The 18,732-nt window shown below is 42.9% G+C and overlaps 1 protein-coding gene across 1 annotated transcript in view; it reads left to right on the plus strand.

Moving 5' to 3' along the window:
- Positions 1-18,732, plus strand: part of TMTC1 (transmembrane O-mannosyltransferase targeting cadherins 1) — a 314,438-nt gene that overhangs the window by 142,213 nt on the left and 153,493 nt on the right. The window contains exon 7 of the mRNA XM_075551917.1: positions 2,584-2,687. Coding sequence (XP_075408032.1) covers positions 2,584-2,687 — 104 coding nt within the window. The remainder of the gene's footprint in view (positions 1-2,583; positions 2,688-18,732) is intronic.

An 18,732-nucleotide genomic window follows, 5' to 3' on the forward strand; every position in this document is an offset into this window, starting at 1 on the left:
AACCACAAGATTATTTTTGTTGCTACTTCGTAACTGCCATTTTGCAACTATAATGAATCCAGCAACTCCATGCAAGGGTTGTTCAACCCCCGAAGGGGTCGCGACCTACAGGTTGAGAACCACTGCTCCAGGGCTTTTGCATATGGCCTCTCCGTCAAGATAGACAGTACATCCTCTGAGCATACCAGCTTAGTTCTAAACCAAACATTCCCAAATTCCCAAAGGATAGGCCCCAAATTGGCACGATATACACTCTACCACATTCAGATGGACAAAACAAGTCACAAGAACAACCCAGATGAAAGTGTCTTTCATTTGCAAGGGTAACCAGCAATTTGATTGTTTCTAAAATGTGTCTACAAAACAAGATGAAGATACAGAAGCTGAAGAGAGTACAGCTCTTTGCTTAGAAAATTTCAGCAAAAAGAGGGAACCGATTTCTCTCAAGGATTTTTTAGAGTTTTTATATACAATTATAATTTGTTCACCCCTGTTCTGGAGGAATTCATTCTCTCTCTCTCCCTCTTTCCCTTCCCTTTTCTTTCTTTCTTTCGTGTTGTTTGTGAATGCAATTAATTTCACATTATTTCGGGGATGAAAGTTGTCAAGTATCAGGTTTATTTTTGTTCTCTTTCACTTTTATTTGTCCATTTTCATCTGGCTCTTCTCATTCTTTTGGTTTGTTGATCCAAAGATTTTACTTTTCAAAATATTTTCAGTAAATTAATATCTTTTAGGATATTTCCCCTGTTAGTTTTGTAGTTGACATTACCATTAAAGCGTCTTTAAAAATTTATAAATTATCAAGTGTTCACGAGGGAGTGGGAAAATGAGGAGCTGATATCAAGGTCTCAAGTTGAAAGCAGATGTTTTGAGAATGATGAGGGCAACAAAGGTACAAATGTGCTTGACACAATGGATGTACATATGGATTGTGATAAGAGTTGTACGAGCCCCCAATAAAATGATTTTTTTTAATTATAAGAAGTTTGAAAAAAATTTTAAACGTTTTATTAGGGGCCCATACAACTCTTATCTCAATTCATACATACATCAATTGTGTAAAGCACATCTGTATATTCATCGCCCTTATCATTCTCAAAGCATTTGCTCTGCACTTAAGCCCTTGGCATCAGGTCCTCTTTTTTTTAAGATGTTTGAAAATTTGCCTACCATTTGGAACCACCCTACAACAAGGTATTGTGTGATTATGAAACTAAGTTGATCTTGACTTGCTGCCTAGACATTATTTATTGATGCTTTTGGCTAACACCGTATATTAATTCCAGAGTGTTTACCACCCCCTCACACCCCCACCCCCATCCACTGAGGTTACTTATATAAAAGGCAGTCATCAGAGAAGCCAGTGATACTCATGGGGAAAAAACTTAAGCCTTAACTACCCTACAACTGCATGCTTTAGCTTTTCCATGGGCCCAGATAACCCTCTGATTTACACAGAAGCAGTGTAATTGGCTCTCATTGAAATGAGAATGACACCTGAAAAGTCTGGGGAGTTGAACCTACTGTGAACAGAGCCCATCCCCACAGAAGGGTCTTTCTTCCTCGGTGGTTCTCTGGTCATGCTTAGCAGCAGAAAGCCCCTGTCAGTGACAACCCTTCATGGGGTTAATCACAAGCATTCTTTGGGGTTGGTTGAAGAAGCCGTACATGTGGAGGCTGCCTTAGGGCACTCGCGGACTGGAATGCTTCCAAGTGCTTTTAGTCAGCACACAGCGGTGTGATATATTTTAAATGAATTTCCACGGGTCTGTGTGAGTGCACCATGGCCAGAATTGGTGCTTTGAAGCAGGATTTCAAACCAGTTTGAACTGGTTCAGCCATTACCTGCAAAGCAGTCTGCACAGACCCAAATATGTAACATTTCTGTGGAGTACCAAGCAGATCAGCAACAATTATAGGTCAAAGCCCGTGCATGCAACACTGCCTACAGACCAAATGGGCCCTTCATGGACCGGATGCAGAAAGAATGGACACTGTTTCAGACGGTGTCTGTCAGGAGATACAGTTGCTCTGCAATGCTTTCTTTGTTTCCAAGAGAAGGTTCTAGCAGTGCACCAACCCATATTTTTTCCCAGTCCAGTTGTCATCCCAGTTGACACACATTTTAAATATTTGAGTCGGCTTTGACTTTGCCTGCTTGGCTGTGACTGAACTGGTTTGAACTGGTTTGAGACCTGCTTTGAAGGTGAGCACCGTAAGCTCTGTTCCGGGGTTCTGTAATTTATAAGATGTGAGGCTTGGGGGAAATCTCCTCTGAGTTTCAATTTCCTCATCGACCTCTGGGCAGGTTCTAAGGCTTCAAGTAGCATGTAAAGCTTTTACTAAATTGAGTAATCGCTAGTAAGTGCCTAACCCTCACAGCTGTTACGATGAATCTGTATACCTCTTCCTCACCACCTTCACTGCCCAGTTTCCTTTACCTGGATTTTAGAAACGCCCACTGTAAAAAATGTTTATGAAACGAAATATTTCGAAAGCACTTAGATGTAGACTTCAGAAAGGCAGAACTTATCCCTTGCCGGCGATTGTCTTCTGACCACGTCGTCTCGTTTTCTGAAGGTGATTGTCATTTTGTACTTACGTCTGTGGATCATGGGAGGATCCATGCCACTCTTTTCAGAGCAAGATAATCCAGCCTCGTTTTCGCCTTACATTCTCACAAGGTCAGTAGAAATGCATTTTGGTATTTGTTGGATAATTTTAAATAATCTTAATGTACATCATAGTTTGGCCTTTGCCCTTTGGTAAAAGAGGGGTTGTGTGCTAAGCATGGTGTGATGGGAGAAGAAACTACTGTTTGTGCATTTCAAATGCTTCTTAAACAAATGGGGGTGTTTTATCAGTGCTGATACTGGTCTCATTGGTATGATGAATTTAGCATGGGTCGCATGTTTACCGTCAAATGTCTGTAGCGCCACCCAATGGCAAATGTTCCAAAACCATGCACAGATGTCATTGGACAGTCCTTGGAATTGGGTAAGGCTGTTTCCATTTCAGACATCATGTGCAGGTTAGGGAATTCTGTTGCCACGTTCATTGGTTGCTAGTTGGGGGGTTACCCCAGTCCCTTCAGGTTCAATCATTTTCTAGGATGACAGGAGTCAGGAGAGTGCTATCTTTACTATTACCATTTTCTTCTAACAAAAGGGTTTTATTCAATCTGCTGAAAGGATCAAGGCAGGGTGAGGTCTGGGACGAGGAGGGTGCGGAGTGTGAAGCGTCGGTATCTTTAAAGGGCACACTACAATCTAGTGTCAGTGTGTGGAAACATGTGCAGGAAATACTCCCGACCCAAGAATCTCGTACCAGCGTTGTGCACAGCATTTGGGTTTGTATTGGGGCTTCAATATGTGGGCCTGGTTGGCGGATTCATTGACCATGCTGTTGAACTCACTTGCCAGTCTACTTCCCCTCCCCAGAGAGAGGCCAGACTTTTCAAGTCATTGAGAAAGGAGATAAACCTTTTAAACATTAAAGCAAGACTGCATAATAATGTGTACAGATGTTCTGACATATGAAAATTCAACATAAAGACTCCTGGAACTAGGTCTTGTTCATAACTTGGTGGCTATCTGCTGATAATACTATCTGATGATAATATTGTATTGCATGAAATTAATATACGCTATGCTTTCTTTGGATGTTCTAAGATACATCTGCTACGGCATCCTCTAATTTGATATACAGTATTATGATAATACAATTTAAACAACCTTTTACTAGAATTGGAATTTTTTTCCTCCATGACCTGGACATGAAGAACATTGTTCAAAAAACCTCCAGGTATTTCAGCATCATTTAAGTTGGCTCCTGTCATGTATCTCTTTGCAATATATGAACTTTGTCATCATAATACTTAAGCTTGGCCATGAATAGCCATATACACTTGAAATAATGTCTATACTTTTCTGACTTAACATTCTAAAAACTAAGTAGATATTTCTGTATCATTTATTACTTGATTTGTGTTTAAAACGTTTTGTCTTTATGCTTAATTTCTTATCTATTCAATCTGCTGCGATGCACTGTTGAGACTTCCATATAATTATGTTCAAAATTTTAATAATCTGCAGCATAGTTTTGCCTGTCACTGTTTAAAATATCCAGGCGCACTGGAACTAAATGTTCATTCATAGTCTCGAATAGCCTTTCACATGCCTTAAGGTTAAGAGAGTTGTACATCAGGGCTGTCTTTGTTCACTACATTTAACCAATCTGAATGCTAAACAAATAATTTAAGAAGCTAGACCACAGCATCGGGATTGAATGCCTACCTTGCTTGCTGAAAGCAAAGAGAAGTTGGAGCACTTACTAATTGATGAAGATCAAAGTCTGTGCCCTCAGTATAGATTATAGCCACTATAAAGATAATTAAAATCCTTACAACTGGACCAATAAGCAAATCATGATAAGCAGGAAAAATATTTGAAGTTGTCAAGGATTTCATTTCAGTCGGATCAACAAATAATGACCTGGAGGCCACCGTGAAAAAACAAATGACCTATGTAGTCGGACACTGCTGCAGTCCATGTCTTCAAAGGGTCCCGAAGTCAAGTTGCTCCTTGGAGGACTGAGGGGTGCCTGACCCAGGCCAGGGGGTTTTCCGCTGCCTCATGTACTTCGCGGAAGCGGGACAATGATCGAGGTGGACTGCGAAGATCGTCTGGACTTGTGGTCAGGAGGGCCCAGTCCCTGGACGAAGACGTGGTGACAGAGAGGGTTACTGTGAGTCGGAACTCATTGGGTGGCTCCAGTGACACCAACACAGTTGTCCTGACTTTCAACTTACCTTTGAACCAAATAAATCTTGAATACACTTTCCGAAGGCATTTGGGATCAGATTTCTGGTGTTAGCGCATCCCTTCCAAATGGTCTGGAATCTTTTTAAATTGTTGTACAAATTATGGTTTTAAAAAAATGTTGTCTCACTGGTCTAGTCTATTAATGAAACTTGACATCTTCAACCTGGATTTTTATTACTGTTGCATTCTACTTACTCTTTACAAGTGTCTCTCCCTAGCTTTCATCTTTTTCTCTGTGATACCTCTACCTTAAGAACTGCCTCACCTTAGAAAGCTGCTTTGTGTCTTCAAGAAAAAATGAAAAAGGCAACTTTTGCCAGATCTGTTCATATGTCATGGCTCTATTTCCTTTAGTCTCCGGTTATTTCCCTTAGAGTACTCTCGTCTCCTGAATTTGAGCAGTGAGGCCATGCTCCATTTTATCCTTGTAGTTAACACACATTCTGTTTTTGGAGGTTACCAATCTCCAGAAGCCTAGGAAGTATGGTTTGTTTTAAAGACAGATGGGGAGCCAAAACCATCTACACCCCGCTCTACATTCCTCTCCGTCACCAGTAACGGACTGCCTGTTACCAGGTCCTTGGTGTCGGGAGGAGAGGTGCCTTTGTCTCTAACTTAGCCTTTCTCCTTTCTCAGTTTCGTTGCCACGGAGGTGGGGTTGCATCTTCTCTCTGCTGGCTGGAAAGTAAGCCCATCCTGGCAGCCTCTGACAAAATCAGGACCTTGGGCCAGTCATTAACCAGATTCGTCTCTTCCTTTCCAAACAAATACTTGAACAGTTGATGGTTGAACAATGCAGGGCTTAGGAGCATTGACCTTGTGTGCAAAACTCCATGAATAACTTATAACGGGTCTTGGAACCACATGGGTTTGGATCGTGCAAGCCCACCTGATAGTCGAATGGCTCCCTCGGATACTGGTAAAGCTTGAGCTCACTGTAAGAGCAACAGGGGGAAAGTGCCGGGAAGCTCATACCAGGGTTGTCAAAGAATCAACGATACCTGCTTCTTCAGGTGGGTACGGTTGATCATTCTTCCAGGACTTTTATATATCAATCCATCCAGGCAACTGTACTCTGGCCATTAAATCATTAAAACGTTATGTATAAGTGTCCTAAAGATCACAGCTTGAACAGTGTCTTACCCTTTCTTTCTTCCTTTTCTTGCATCTCAAACTTAAAACATCAGTACTCGGGGCATTTCAGGGACAATTGTCATAAGTGGCTTTCTGCATCCCTCCCAGCTGCCTGGAGTAAACAGGAGTCCTTTGAGCACACAGAAAATTGCCTTAACCTCTTTTCCTGAGTAAATGTTCTACACAGCTTGCATGATTCCTTGACCTTTGGTATACGAATGATTCTCACATTGGATCACTTTCCTCCGTTTCCTAATGTTCTTTACTTCTCATCAGTTGGGCAGTGAGTTAGTTAAAGTTTATTGTGCCAACCTGCTCAATAAACACATGTGGGATTAATTGAAGGGTGGAGGGATAAATGGCTCAGTGAGCCTCGCCTTTCTAGTTCTCGGGTCTCTTGCTTTGCGATGCTCGGACCAGGGTGCAGCTGCCTTAGCCAGTTCCAGGCTTCAGCTGGCAAGGCTCACTTCCTGCCAGACGTCCCTGAGGAGAAGCTACTTGGACCTACTGTGATGCAGCCCTGGGTGCTGGAGCAGCTGTGTGGAGACCCCTGCCAGCGCTGAGATGCTTACACCTTCACTGACTCGGCTTTCCTTCTGCAGTCGGCGTCATTGCATGTGTTTTGTGAGCTGGAGGAGGACTTTGTGGATTGATGTCGGACATATGGGTTAATGTTGGACTTGTGGGCTTGGGCAGCACTGGGTTGGGATGTTTTCTTGATGTGCATTTACCTTTATATAAAACTCTCTCTTATACATGAGTTTTTGTGGACTTGATTCTCTAAAGTTCCCAGACTCACACAGGCAGTTTGCTGTGATTTGGCCAGTTCTGTTTGTCTGCTTTTGTTACGCACAGGTTTATTCGCTACCGTGTCAGTGATGTTTCTTCTTCATTGCAGGGTTTCACTAAACCTTTTGCAGTTTCTGTTCTCTCTCTCTCTCTCTCTCTCTCTCTCTCTCTCTCTCTCTCTCTCTCTCCAATCTTTATTCTCCGAGGAGTAGACAAGTGACGTACTCAGCTGCTAACCAAAGGTCACTGGTTCCAACCCACCAGCTGCTCCGTGGGAGGAAGATGGGCAATGTGCTCCAGACAGACTACAGCCTTGGAGACCCCCTGGGCAGCTCTGCTCTGGCCTGGAGTGTTCTTGCTGGTTTAAGGAGACTCGGCGGCTCAGCAGAACAACAGACTGGTTATGTCCTGCGGTCATTCTGCGGGGTTCTGCTGTTGCAGGACTAACATTGAGCTCACCGATTTACAGCCACTCCTTGAGAGAGATGAGGCTGCCCGCGCCAGTAAAGATTTGAAGTCTTGGGCCAATTTGACGTTGTCCTGTAGGGTCTCTGTGAGCCAGAATGGCCTCGATGGCAGTGGATTTGCTTGCTTTATGACAACTCTGGGTTTCTACTGTGGAGGAACTGCGGGTTCATTTTCATACCAGCTGCATCGGTCTACATTCCCCCAGCGATGTACAGTTTCCAGTTGTTCTGCTCCCTCTTAAGTGCTTGCTACCATATTTTTCACGATAGTCCTTCCGGTGCGTGTGAAATGGCATCTCACTGTGGTTTTAATTTGCCTGTTCTGATGACTGGTGTTATCTTTTCATGTGCTCATTGGCCATTCCTCTTATTTTCTTCAGAGTCTCCGTCTGCTTTTTAAGTGGGTGATTAGGTCCTTTGAGTTGTATCTTTTTTATAAAGTACCCTTATATATTTTTGATAAAGTACCCTTAATCAGATAAAGTACCCATTGTATATTTTTGATAAAGTACCCTTAATCAGATGTCCAGTTTACAAATGTTTCCTCCTGTTTGTGAGCTGTCCTTTCCCTTTCTTGGCTGTGTCACTTGAGGCACAAGGGCAGTTAAACAAGAAGCAGCCCATGATTCTGTTTTCTCTGTGGGTTTGTGTGTCAGGTGGTACATCAAAAGAAGGCTTTGCCACATTCCCGTTTGAACGGACTCTCTCATTTCCCAAGCTCCCATGAATGGGTTATATGAATGAAGTGACAGTTTTCTGCTACTGTATATTTGCATGAGGTTATGTGTTTGATATTTGAAAATTAGGTTTGATACAGCTTTTGGCAACAGCAGTTTGGAAGCCATTTGGGATTTGACTTCTTATTTTGACTCTTAGGCGTGTCAGACCACAAAGTGCATCCTTACAGAGTCCAGAGCCGTCGTTATTCCACATGCCTGTGACAAGGCCCTCCATCTTTTTACCTTTACACTTTCATGCAAGCGCCCAGATTGTGTTGGCTGTCAGTAATTCTGTGTGACTGCTAGCCTTCCCTAACCTGTAATGAATTGATATTGTGTGGATCAATTCAGTGACCTGACACTGGATTCTAAATATGTCTGCTTTTGATGTGAGGAGAAAAGCTTAATTGGAAGTTGAAGAACAAAGGGGTCATTATCGTTTGACAGCTAGAAAAAGTAACCTTTGAGGAGCGCGTATCGGCTGCATGTTTCTCCGGACACGCAAGTCACCAAGCACCTGAGGGGGTGTCAGAATTCTGGTTTATGGGAAAATTCCATTATCTTTCAATCCCATTTTCCCACAAACTTGTTGAAGCGCCTTCATATCTGGATGCAGACACTAAGTAGGATAGAGCCCGGATGTCTGAGTCATGCACTTTCACACTCTCCTTATGTGACTTTTCTGTGGGAAGAGGAGCCAGAACAGCAGTGACATCCTGAGGGTGTGTGTGTGTGTGTGTGTGTGTGTGTGTGTGTGTGTTAGGGGTGTGGCGTGGGGTACAGGCAGCACAGGGTGACATTAACAAAGGGCGGGGGGCACCAAAATGATTTTCAAATTGTGCCATGTTTCAACCAAAATGTGTTGCTTAAAAAAATAAAAACAGCCTGTTACTTAATTATAAACAGGACATTTTTCACCCACCTACTTTATATTTATCGGTCTATCTCAAAGCTAAAAATTCTACCCTGATGTCTTTTTTGAACCTTCTAAAGCCTTCCAGCCTTGACTGTCAATATCACCCAGTGAGAAGGACACTTCCTGTCACCTGTTGGTTCATCTGAGTGTGCTGCAGGTACATGCGCCGGCTTTCATTGCTGAAAAGAACGGAAATACAAGATAGCATGGGAGTTATTTCTGTATTGGTTACACATGTAAATGACAACAAAGCTGCCTTTATTGGCGCTGATTTTGTCTAATTCTCGGTGTTATAGCTACACTCTTTTGATATTGTGAACTAATATCAATAACTTCTTTGTGAAAGAAGTAGTAATTAAAGGAAAGGGAGAAAAACCAAACAGAAGACATTCATTCTCTTACTAAAAATGTTCTGACTAATGATATGACAATTCAGTGTAGACAGGCTTTACAAGTCACTTTGTTGTTGGTATTCATACAATCTAAGAAATATTACATTTACCACTATATCATGGTAATTTATGATTAAATGGAAGATAAACAGTATTAAGGGTTCCGTATGGTTTGATAAAGGCAGACGTCCAGGGCAGAGGTGGTGGAGGGTGACACAGAATGACTGCACTGGGTAATACTAATTCTAATGATATTACTGCAGAAGTGGGTTGCCCAGCAGTTAACAGGGTGTGTCGAGAGTGAGGAGTAAATCTGAGAGAAAGAAAAGATTCGAGAATCTAATGAGAGCAGATGGCATTTTAAAAAGCCCTGGTGGAGCTGTCAGCCTAGCATTGGACTGCTAACTGCAAGCCTGGCGGTTCAAACCCACCAGCCGCTCCATGGGAGATGGAGGAAGATGCCATTTCTGCAGAGCAAATGCTATGAGAATGATTGGGTCAGGGAATGTGCGGATGTGCTTTATACAATTGATGTATGTATAGGTATGGATTGTGGTAAGAGTTGTATGAGCCCCTAATAAAATGTAAAAAAAAGAAAAGAGAAAAAAAAAGAAAATTATTAGGGCAAAGAATGTACAGATGTGCTTTATACAATTGATGTATGTATATGTATGGATTGTGATAAGAGTTGTATGAGCCCCTAATAAAATGTTTTTAAAAAAAGGGTTTATGAGAAACTTACATAAGTCCCGGGGAGTCGGAATGACCTCGCGGGCAGTGGTCTTGGTTTTAGGGCATATGTAATTTTAAATTTTCAGCCAGCATGTGACTAGCAGCTACCTTACTGGGCAATGCAAATCTAGAAAATCACTACTGCCATCTGCCCTATTTTGTACCCCAGTAAATTGTCACGTGCCTTCATTTCCATACTTTCATCATTTGGGTTCAGGGTTCCTATTCCCAAACTCACCCCTCAATTCTTGGGTATAGCCCCCTTCTGCTCTGAAGATTCTCCAAACTTTAAAAAAATTTTCTCATTTTACTGGGGGCTTCTACAGCTCTTATCACAATCCATCCATCCACCCATATGTCAAGTACATTTGTACAGATGTTGCCAACATCATTTTCAAAACATTTTCCTTCTACTTGAGCCCTTGATATCAGCTCATTTTTTTCTCTCCCTCATGAATCCTTGATAATTTATAAATGATTATTATTTCATATCTTACACTGAATGATGTCTCCCTTCACCCATTTTTCTGTTGTCCATCCCCCTGGGAGAGGTTTTATATAGATCATTGTGATCAGTTTCCCCTTCCCCCCCCCCCCCCCGCACCTTCCCCTTCCCCTCTTGCTGTGGCCGCTCTCAGTATTGGTCCTGAGGGGTTTATCTGTCCTGGAATCGCTGTTTCTAGCTCTTATCTGTACCAGTGTACGTGCTCTGGTCTAGCCAGATTTGTTAGGTGGAATTGGGGTCATGATAGTGGAGGAGAGGAAGCATTAAAGAACTAGAGGAAAGTTGTATGTTTTATCAGTGCTATACCGCACCCTGACTGGCTTGTCTCCTCCTAGTGATTCTTCTGTAAGAGATGTCCAGTTGCCTACAGATGGGCTCTGGGTCTCCACTCCACACTCTCTGTCATTCACAATGATTCGATTTTTTTCTTTTTTGATGCCTGATACGTGGATGGCCTTTAAAGTGACCAGACGTCCTGCTTTTGGCGGGACGGTCCCGATTTTTAACAATTTTTCCCGCATACCGTGGCATTTCAAAAAAGTCCCAATTTTTGGAAAGAATGCACGACAAGCTAGGGTATATGGTTTTTGGCTAGGGTATATGGTATATGTGGCTGTTTCGCCAAGATACACGTTTTATCAATGGTGTCCTGCTTTACCGATGTTAAAATCTGGTCACCTTACTGACCCTGTGTGACAGAGTAGAACTGGCCCCGTGGCTTTCCGACACTTAAATCTTTACGGGAGCAAAAGCCTCTTCTTTCTTCTCTGGCATGGCTGGTGGGCTCGAACCACCATCTCTGTGGCCCACAGTCTCACACACAACCCACTCTGCCACTTACGGATTGAAATGGACTCAGTGACAGTCACTAGTGAGTAAGAAAAAAATGGAAGCTATCTTTGTAGTTATTTCTTATTTGGTTCCACATGTCAATGATAATATTTTGCATATGTTTATTGAAACAGAACATATTAATGACATTAATTTCACATACGTCCATTTCCATTTTCATGTAGCTAACTGAAAATTTAAAATTGCATATGCCCTGAAACCAAGACCACTGCCCGCGAGGTCATTCCGACTCCCCGGGACTTATGTAAGTTTCTCACAAACCTCTATGAGCAGAGATGGCATCTTCCTCCCTCTCCTGTGGAGCGGCTGGTGGGTTTGAACCGCCAGGCTTGCAGTTAGCAATCCAATGCTAGGCTGACAGCTCCACCAGGGCTCTTTAAAATGCCATCTGCTCTCATTATATTTCTGCTGGACCATGCTAATCTAAAACAAGACTGGGACTCTTGGATCGGCCTCAGGACAAAAAGGGTTGGCCAGGCATACAGGGCAGACGGAGCAGATACTACTTGAAGCCTACTTTGTGCTTCTCGTGTGGGCGGACGCTTGCTGCTCGGCTCCTTTGAAGTGGTGGGAGAGTGTTTATCACGCTCGCTTTTGGTAGGATGGCTGGCCTACAAATTAAGGCTTGCTTACTTAAAAAAAAAAAAAAAGTACTTCAGGACTCAAGCCTTTGCATTACGAAGACAGGCATACCTGGTAGTTACACAAATTTCATGGCTTACTTCAGTCAGGTTGGCAAACCTGCATATGCTTCACAAGCACTTGGCAATGGGGTTGAAATGCCGGTTTTACTATCTCATGCCTGTGATGCTTCTTCCATGGACTCATTGGACTTGCACTTGAGAAGTGGTGCCGTCAATCTGTGCACAAGTTGTCCTGTCAGAGCAGTGTCATTTAGCCAGGAGTTACTCTTCTATGAACGTGAGCAGTCATCTTTGGCAGCGTGACACCGTATGTAATGTTGTCAGTGTGGTGTTGAAAGTACCAACGCCGACAGTCAGTCTGATCTCTGATGGTGCTGGGGCCAGGGATGCCGTCTTCCTGGCCTGAAGGGGAGAGGACACAGCGGTGTAACTTGCAGGAAGTGTTGTCCTTGTGATATTGAAAACGGCTCCCTCTCAGATCCGGAAATAGATAAAGTAGGATTTCCAGTGAAGGAATAGAAAGGCCTCTTCTCAACATCAGATATTTTCGTGAGACATAGCCCGGGAAAAGCAGGTAGAAGAGATTTGCTTGAGCGAGCAGATCTGTTTTCTGCTGCTCATGGGCTTGTGGGATGTTTGTAACTACCTTTGTAGTAAAATACCGTGATTTAGGAGATAGTAAGATTAAGATAAAAGTCAACATCTCTCCTCCTCAGGAAAGCCGCTTTCTCTTTCTGGTTTGGCTTGCTTCTTGTAAACTGACACAAACCCGGTTTGTTTCAGGAGAGTATTGCGTGTTTCTAATATTATACCCTTGAAGCCCCTAACAAGGGGCCAACCTCATAATAAACTCTCAACATAAGCCTACTGGATTGAATTTAAAATGTTCTTTCTGGTTCCCCTTTTTATTACTTCCCAGTACTTTTACAGGAAGGTCTGTGGAATGAGCTGTTCTGTTCTTAGAGCAGCAGGTTCTAGAGGCGCCTCAGACTCTCCCAACCTTCCTGTAGGACCCGGTAGAATGGCCAAAGGGTTGCTGAGACTGTAACCCTTTCATTACCATCAGCCTCATCTTTTTCCCAAGGAGTGGTTGATGATTTTGAACAGCTGACCTTGTGGTCAGATCTACAGGTTCAAACTACTGTCTTCTCTGGCTCTTGAATTCTTAAAGGAGAAGTGTTATCCATGCTATATATTTTTTATTACACTGATAGAAAAAGAGCTTCGGGGGCTAAAACATATTATCAAGATGGGTAAGTCAAGTTTTCACGCTAAAAATGACACTATGTAACAGTGAAGTATCCAATTGTCTTGGAACAGAAGATAATGGGGAAGGAAAGAGGAGTGAGGAGGAGGAGGAGCCATGGATGGGGCATATTTTACTTCTGCCCAGGGGATCAGCTGCTTTGATCGCCGGATCAGCTGCTGGCCTAGTTCACTGATTATTGACTTCATTCCCGGCCCCCCAGTTTTTGAAGAAAGAGGTATTATCCTTCAAATTTATGTATTATGTATGTTTCTCTTGCAAGTCCAATTCCTTGAGAAGCTGAGGACCGTTGAAAGAACAATTCTTTATCCTCTGCTAACGTTGGAACATAAAGGCAAACCGCTTTTCTTACTGAAGTGTATGCCACGCCCAAGCTTTCATTTTTAGGGTTGTTTCTTGCCATGTGATGCGCAGCCAAGCCTTCTCAGCCATGCAGTCTTCAGTTTGCTGGGTTATTAGAGGAACACCTATAGTGAGCATGTATGAGGGACCTTCAACTCGTTCATGGAAAATTCCTTATTTTGAAATTTTATTTTTCAATTAACTCTTGAAGCCTTTTGTGCATTTACACACACACACACACACACTGTCAGCTCTGTTTTAACTTCATCAAAGCTCAAGTTTATCTCAGCTGCACTTTCCAACTCAATATCACAGACATTTGTCCACAAAACATCAATATTTGAAACACAATGAGCTCAAATTTTCAAAGTAATAAGGAAATGCTAACCAAACACCAAACCCATAGCCATTGAGTTGAATCTGACTCTCAGTGAATGCATAGGACACAGAAGATTTGCCTATATAGTTTCCACGGCTGTGAATCTTTATGGAAGCATACTGCCAGATCCTTCTTCTACGGACAACTAGTGGGCTTGAACTGCCAACCTTTGGGTTAACAGGTAAGTACTTCACCACTGGGTCAACAGGGCTCCTCCAAAAAATGTTACAGGAAAGCCAGATGCTGCCATATCTAATTGGATCTGGAGCCACAGAAACCCCTGTCTTGTGTGCAGGCTCTACCAGGTACTTGTTGTGGGCCATTAAATTAGTCACAGCCTCTGCAAGACAGTCTCCTTTGCTGACTAATGAGTGTGCCCACTTCTTTGAGATTTTCTTGAGAGCAGAACATCTTTTTAAGGGAACTATTCTTATTTGTAAACTAGAAACTACTGTACATGTTTATAAGACTGTGTTAGTCCGGGTTGACTAGAGAAATAAATCCAGGGACACTCCTATATGTGTAAGAAAGCTTTATATTAAAGAGTAATTATATATTAAGAAAACATCCCAGCCCAGTCCAGATTAAGCCAATAAGTCTGATATTAGCCCATATGTTTAATACCAGTCTGTAAATTCCTCTTCAGACTCAGACAATACATGCAATGACGCGCAGGCCAGTGGGTGGAAAGTCTTGTGGATCCAGTGGCAGTGAAAGCATCTCCAGGGTTCTGGCTGCCATCAGCGTGGCACCATGTGGCTTATCATCAGGAAGGTGAAGCAGAGAGAAAGTGGGTCCAGCCTCCTGTGCGTTATTTCTCTCCATCATGCCTCCAAATGAGGCCATCAAGCTGTGACTTGATTGACAGGCAAAACTCCATTCCTCAAAACTCTTGAGATTATGTCACAACCACAAGGACCTTTAAATGTGACTGGGTCTTGTTCATTAGTAGACCAACAAAATTCTTGTCTGGAATTCTGGAAACCTGCGCCTGCAGCCTGGTCAAAGGCAGTACATGTTGGCTGATTGAAAGCTGAACACATGCTCAATGGGACAAATGATACCGGCATGACACAAATATGCCATCCGATGCTTTCTAGAGAGACATAGACCTTAAGAAGAAATGAACCAAGTATTTTATTTTACAGGTAGTGTTAGTTGCTTTTTGCTGACAGACAGGTAAGAAGTTGTTGCCGGCAGTCTTAGGCAGTGAAGTTCATTTTTGTACTCCGATGAAGCTGTCTCTGTTATTAAGGTAACTGCATTAACGGCACATTAGAAAGGTCACGGTGGCTTAATGTGATTTGCGATTCCCTTTACAGTTTATCCATGGTAACATGAGTTCTCCTGTCGACTGTAGTCAGTGCACTTTAGTGCAGAATGGGGGGACAGCCTGAGCGCGTGCCCGAGGGGTGCTTTCCCTTTGCTAGGTGCTCACTGCGTCCTGACAGGCGCGAGCCCAGCGTGGCCGTGGGTGTTGAGGGGGCGTGAAAAGGCAGCATCCCCAGGCTGTGCCCTGGACCATGGCAAAGAGAACACACGCCCCTCAGTGGGCTGGGGAAATAGGTTCTAACGGTTTCTAAAGACCCCAAACTGAAACACTAAAATGAAGACTCCAAATAAAGTATAAACAGCAAATACTTCCAGGTTTGTATCCATCTGCTAATGAGGCAGCGCTCTAAAATGTTCACGGAAGGATTCCCTGGTTTTTGATGACCTTTTTGAAGCGGACTAGACTATATTACATCTAGTTGATAGAACTCGTCTGAAGGGTTCGTTCCTGTAAAGAGTTGGGTTTTCGGTCTCCGTGGTGGGTATGGCAGAAAGCGGCGGGGCGCCCTGCTCTGGGGCTGGGTTCCTGTGAGTGTCCCCCGACTATGGAGAAGGGTAGTGCAGGTGGTGGCTTTCTGCGGTGAGGGTACGGAGACCAAACTCACTGCCATTTGGTGGTGCAGACTCGCAGTGATCCAATCCGGAGTGTCCAGATGGAACTGCTCCTGTGAGTTTCTGAGCCTGCGACCCTTTTGTAGGAGTAGAAAGCCCCTCCTTCCTCCCAGGTGAGTACTGGAGAAGTTTATGGGCCCAGGATGGAGATGCTCATCATGCTCATGAGCACAGGCTTGCCTTTGCTGCGACATCACGCTGCAGAGACCTTTGGAGGCAGTGGTGTTAATGAGGAGCTGTGAGACCGACGGTGGAGGGCGAATGCAGGGACAGGCAGGGCAGGTTTCAAACTGGTGAGTCAAAGTAACAGATGCGTTCTGGTGGCTCCGTTTTGATGCTGAATGCATTTTAGAAGGTGCCAATATCTTTCCCCCAGAAGAGGAGTGTGTAAAGTGGGCCTGATATACTGTATTTATGGAATAAGAAAGAATTTTTCAGGTGAGGGAAAAAAAAATCCTTTGAGCAGTGCCTTTTTTATATCAAACAAGCAAGTTTTGTTAGGTTTCTGTTTGTTTTGTCTGATTTCTTTTCCTATGACCTATCCTAGGCATCTTTCCAGGACAAGGAACTTTGTGAAGCTCATGCTATTTCTTAGCCAAAACATTTTTTCAGAGGCAAAGTACAGAATGTGTGTTTTCGTGATAAAAATGAGGATGGAGATCTCAAGCGCCCACAGTGTGATTTAAGAGAGGCCTGTTTTCCCACAGCCTCCTGCTCCTCCCTTCCTCGCGTTTCCGTCTTGAAAGCTCTCTGCAGTCTCCTACCTAATCAATCGGAATAGATGCCAAATTGCTCAAGGCTTTCTGTCTTATGTTTTCTCTGTTGCTGGCAAGATATTCTCGTGGCTTTACTCTGGCTTGCAGAACTCAGGATAGAAAATTGGTAAATATTTTGTCTTTGCAGTGAAAAAGAGAGCTCAGCAGGACCCAGAGATTCAACAGAATTTTGTTTCTGAAATTCTAGCAGAAATAAACAAGATGATTGCTTGAAATGTAACTCATCGTCCCCGGTTAAAACGAAACACTTTAGTTGCTGATTATAGCTAGTTCAACTAGCCGCCCTGAAATGTAATTAGCTTTTGGGGTGGTTCCAAGTGGCTTCTTTCTGCTTAAAACTGCAAAAATTGTCTAATGCTGTGTCAGTATTTCAGCTAGTATTTGGAAAGTTCATTAGCATCGATGATTGGAATTTACGTGCAGCGGAACGCAGGGACTTGGTTTCTCTGAGGTTCTGGAGACAGCACATAAAGAGAACCCCTCGGTGTAAGCAAATAGCGGTGACCTTCCTGGTATTATGGGAAGGGGAATTGTTCTTAGCTTTATTTATTTTTTAATGTTTTTGAGGAAAAAATTCACAGTGACTGTTTTTGTTTTGTATTAAGTATCGAAATACCTACAGTTACTTAGATTGTAACTAAACAATATAAAAGTGGTCTTTGTAATTGCTTTTTGTCAATATGCAATGTCAATTGGCAAACATAAGATACTGAAGACAGTTTGGAAGTCAAGGCCAAACATGAGCTGAAAATTAAAAGAAAACATCCGTAGTGTTTGTAGATATTTCATGTTTGAAGCTGAAGCTATTGTGAAAAATATTCCTGTTGCAATTCTGTTACCTTCCTCCTTGACCTCTAACTACCCCCCCGCCCGTGTGTGTGTGTGTGTGTGTGTGTGTGTTTGTGTAATCTATGGTATGGAAAATGTCAGGTGTGCTCAAAAGCAGATAAAGTGACATTAAAGAACACCCACATGCCACCATCACCCAATTTCAATAATCATAATTTATGGCCAATCCTGCTAGGCGCCCTGGTGGTGTAGAAGTTATGAGTTGGGCTGCCATCTGCCAGGTGAATAGTTTGAAACTCCAGCTGCTGTGCAGACGGACAGCGCTTTCTCCTCCTGCAGACAGCCACAGTCGCAGAGACTCGCCCAGGCAGTACCCAGTCCTATCAAAGCACCCCGAGCCTGCATCGACTAAACGGCAGTGAGTTTTCTTCTTAAAATGTATTTGTTGATGAAACTGGATCATTTGTCCTTTGGTGAAGTTTCCTACAATTTAGGCTTTACAGATTTCCTTATCTGTGCTGTTATTTAATATGTATGAGAGACTTCAAAAAGTTTGCCGGAAAATTCAATTTAAATTCCATTTTTCCACCCACTTTCTGAAGCCTGTGGCTGTTGCCTGCACTTGCAGAAGACTAGGGATTAGCTTTAACTCTCATGCAGCTTTCTGGTTGGGATGTGCATTTCTATCAGGAGGACATTTGACTGCTTGTCTCCCTTTCTCTGAGGTTAAAATTGATTTTAACAATTTAATCTAGGCATCTAACTAACTTGATCCATCCATTATAAAGCCTTTTATCAGCTTTTCATACAGTAATTTTAGCAACTATTAATGATCATTGTCTAGATTCATTATCTCAAGGAAAGACTTTTTGAAATTAAATTTTAAGAACTAGATTATAACTGAGGGATGAAAGTTGCATAATTTTCCTGCTAGGTCTGGTGGGTCAACATTCATCTTTAAAATCAAGCCACAGACAGGGAATCTTTACCAAGCTCAGAGGCAGGGACATAGCACCAGCCTGGAAGCTCAGCGTAACTTCGGAGCTCAGCATGATCCAGTTCTTTCACTGTGCAGTTGGCAATCACACGGGATGTTTTCACAGGTCCAAACCCAGAGAAAAGGATCTAGATATGTAAATAGCAAAGCTTAGGTTTTAGGTACCTTTTGGCATATGCCACGCCTTTTATACATTTGCATTTATTAAAATGACTGTAGAGCAGAAAACAAATTGCGTTACTTCTCCAACTGATTTATATGT

This window comes from Tenrec ecaudatus, chromosome 6 (genome assembly GCF_050624435.1).
Source record: "Tenrec ecaudatus isolate mTenEca1 chromosome 6, mTenEca1.hap1, whole genome shotgun sequence".
Lineage (NCBI taxonomy): Eukaryota > Metazoa > Chordata > Mammalia > Afrosoricida > Tenrecidae > Tenrec > Tenrec ecaudatus.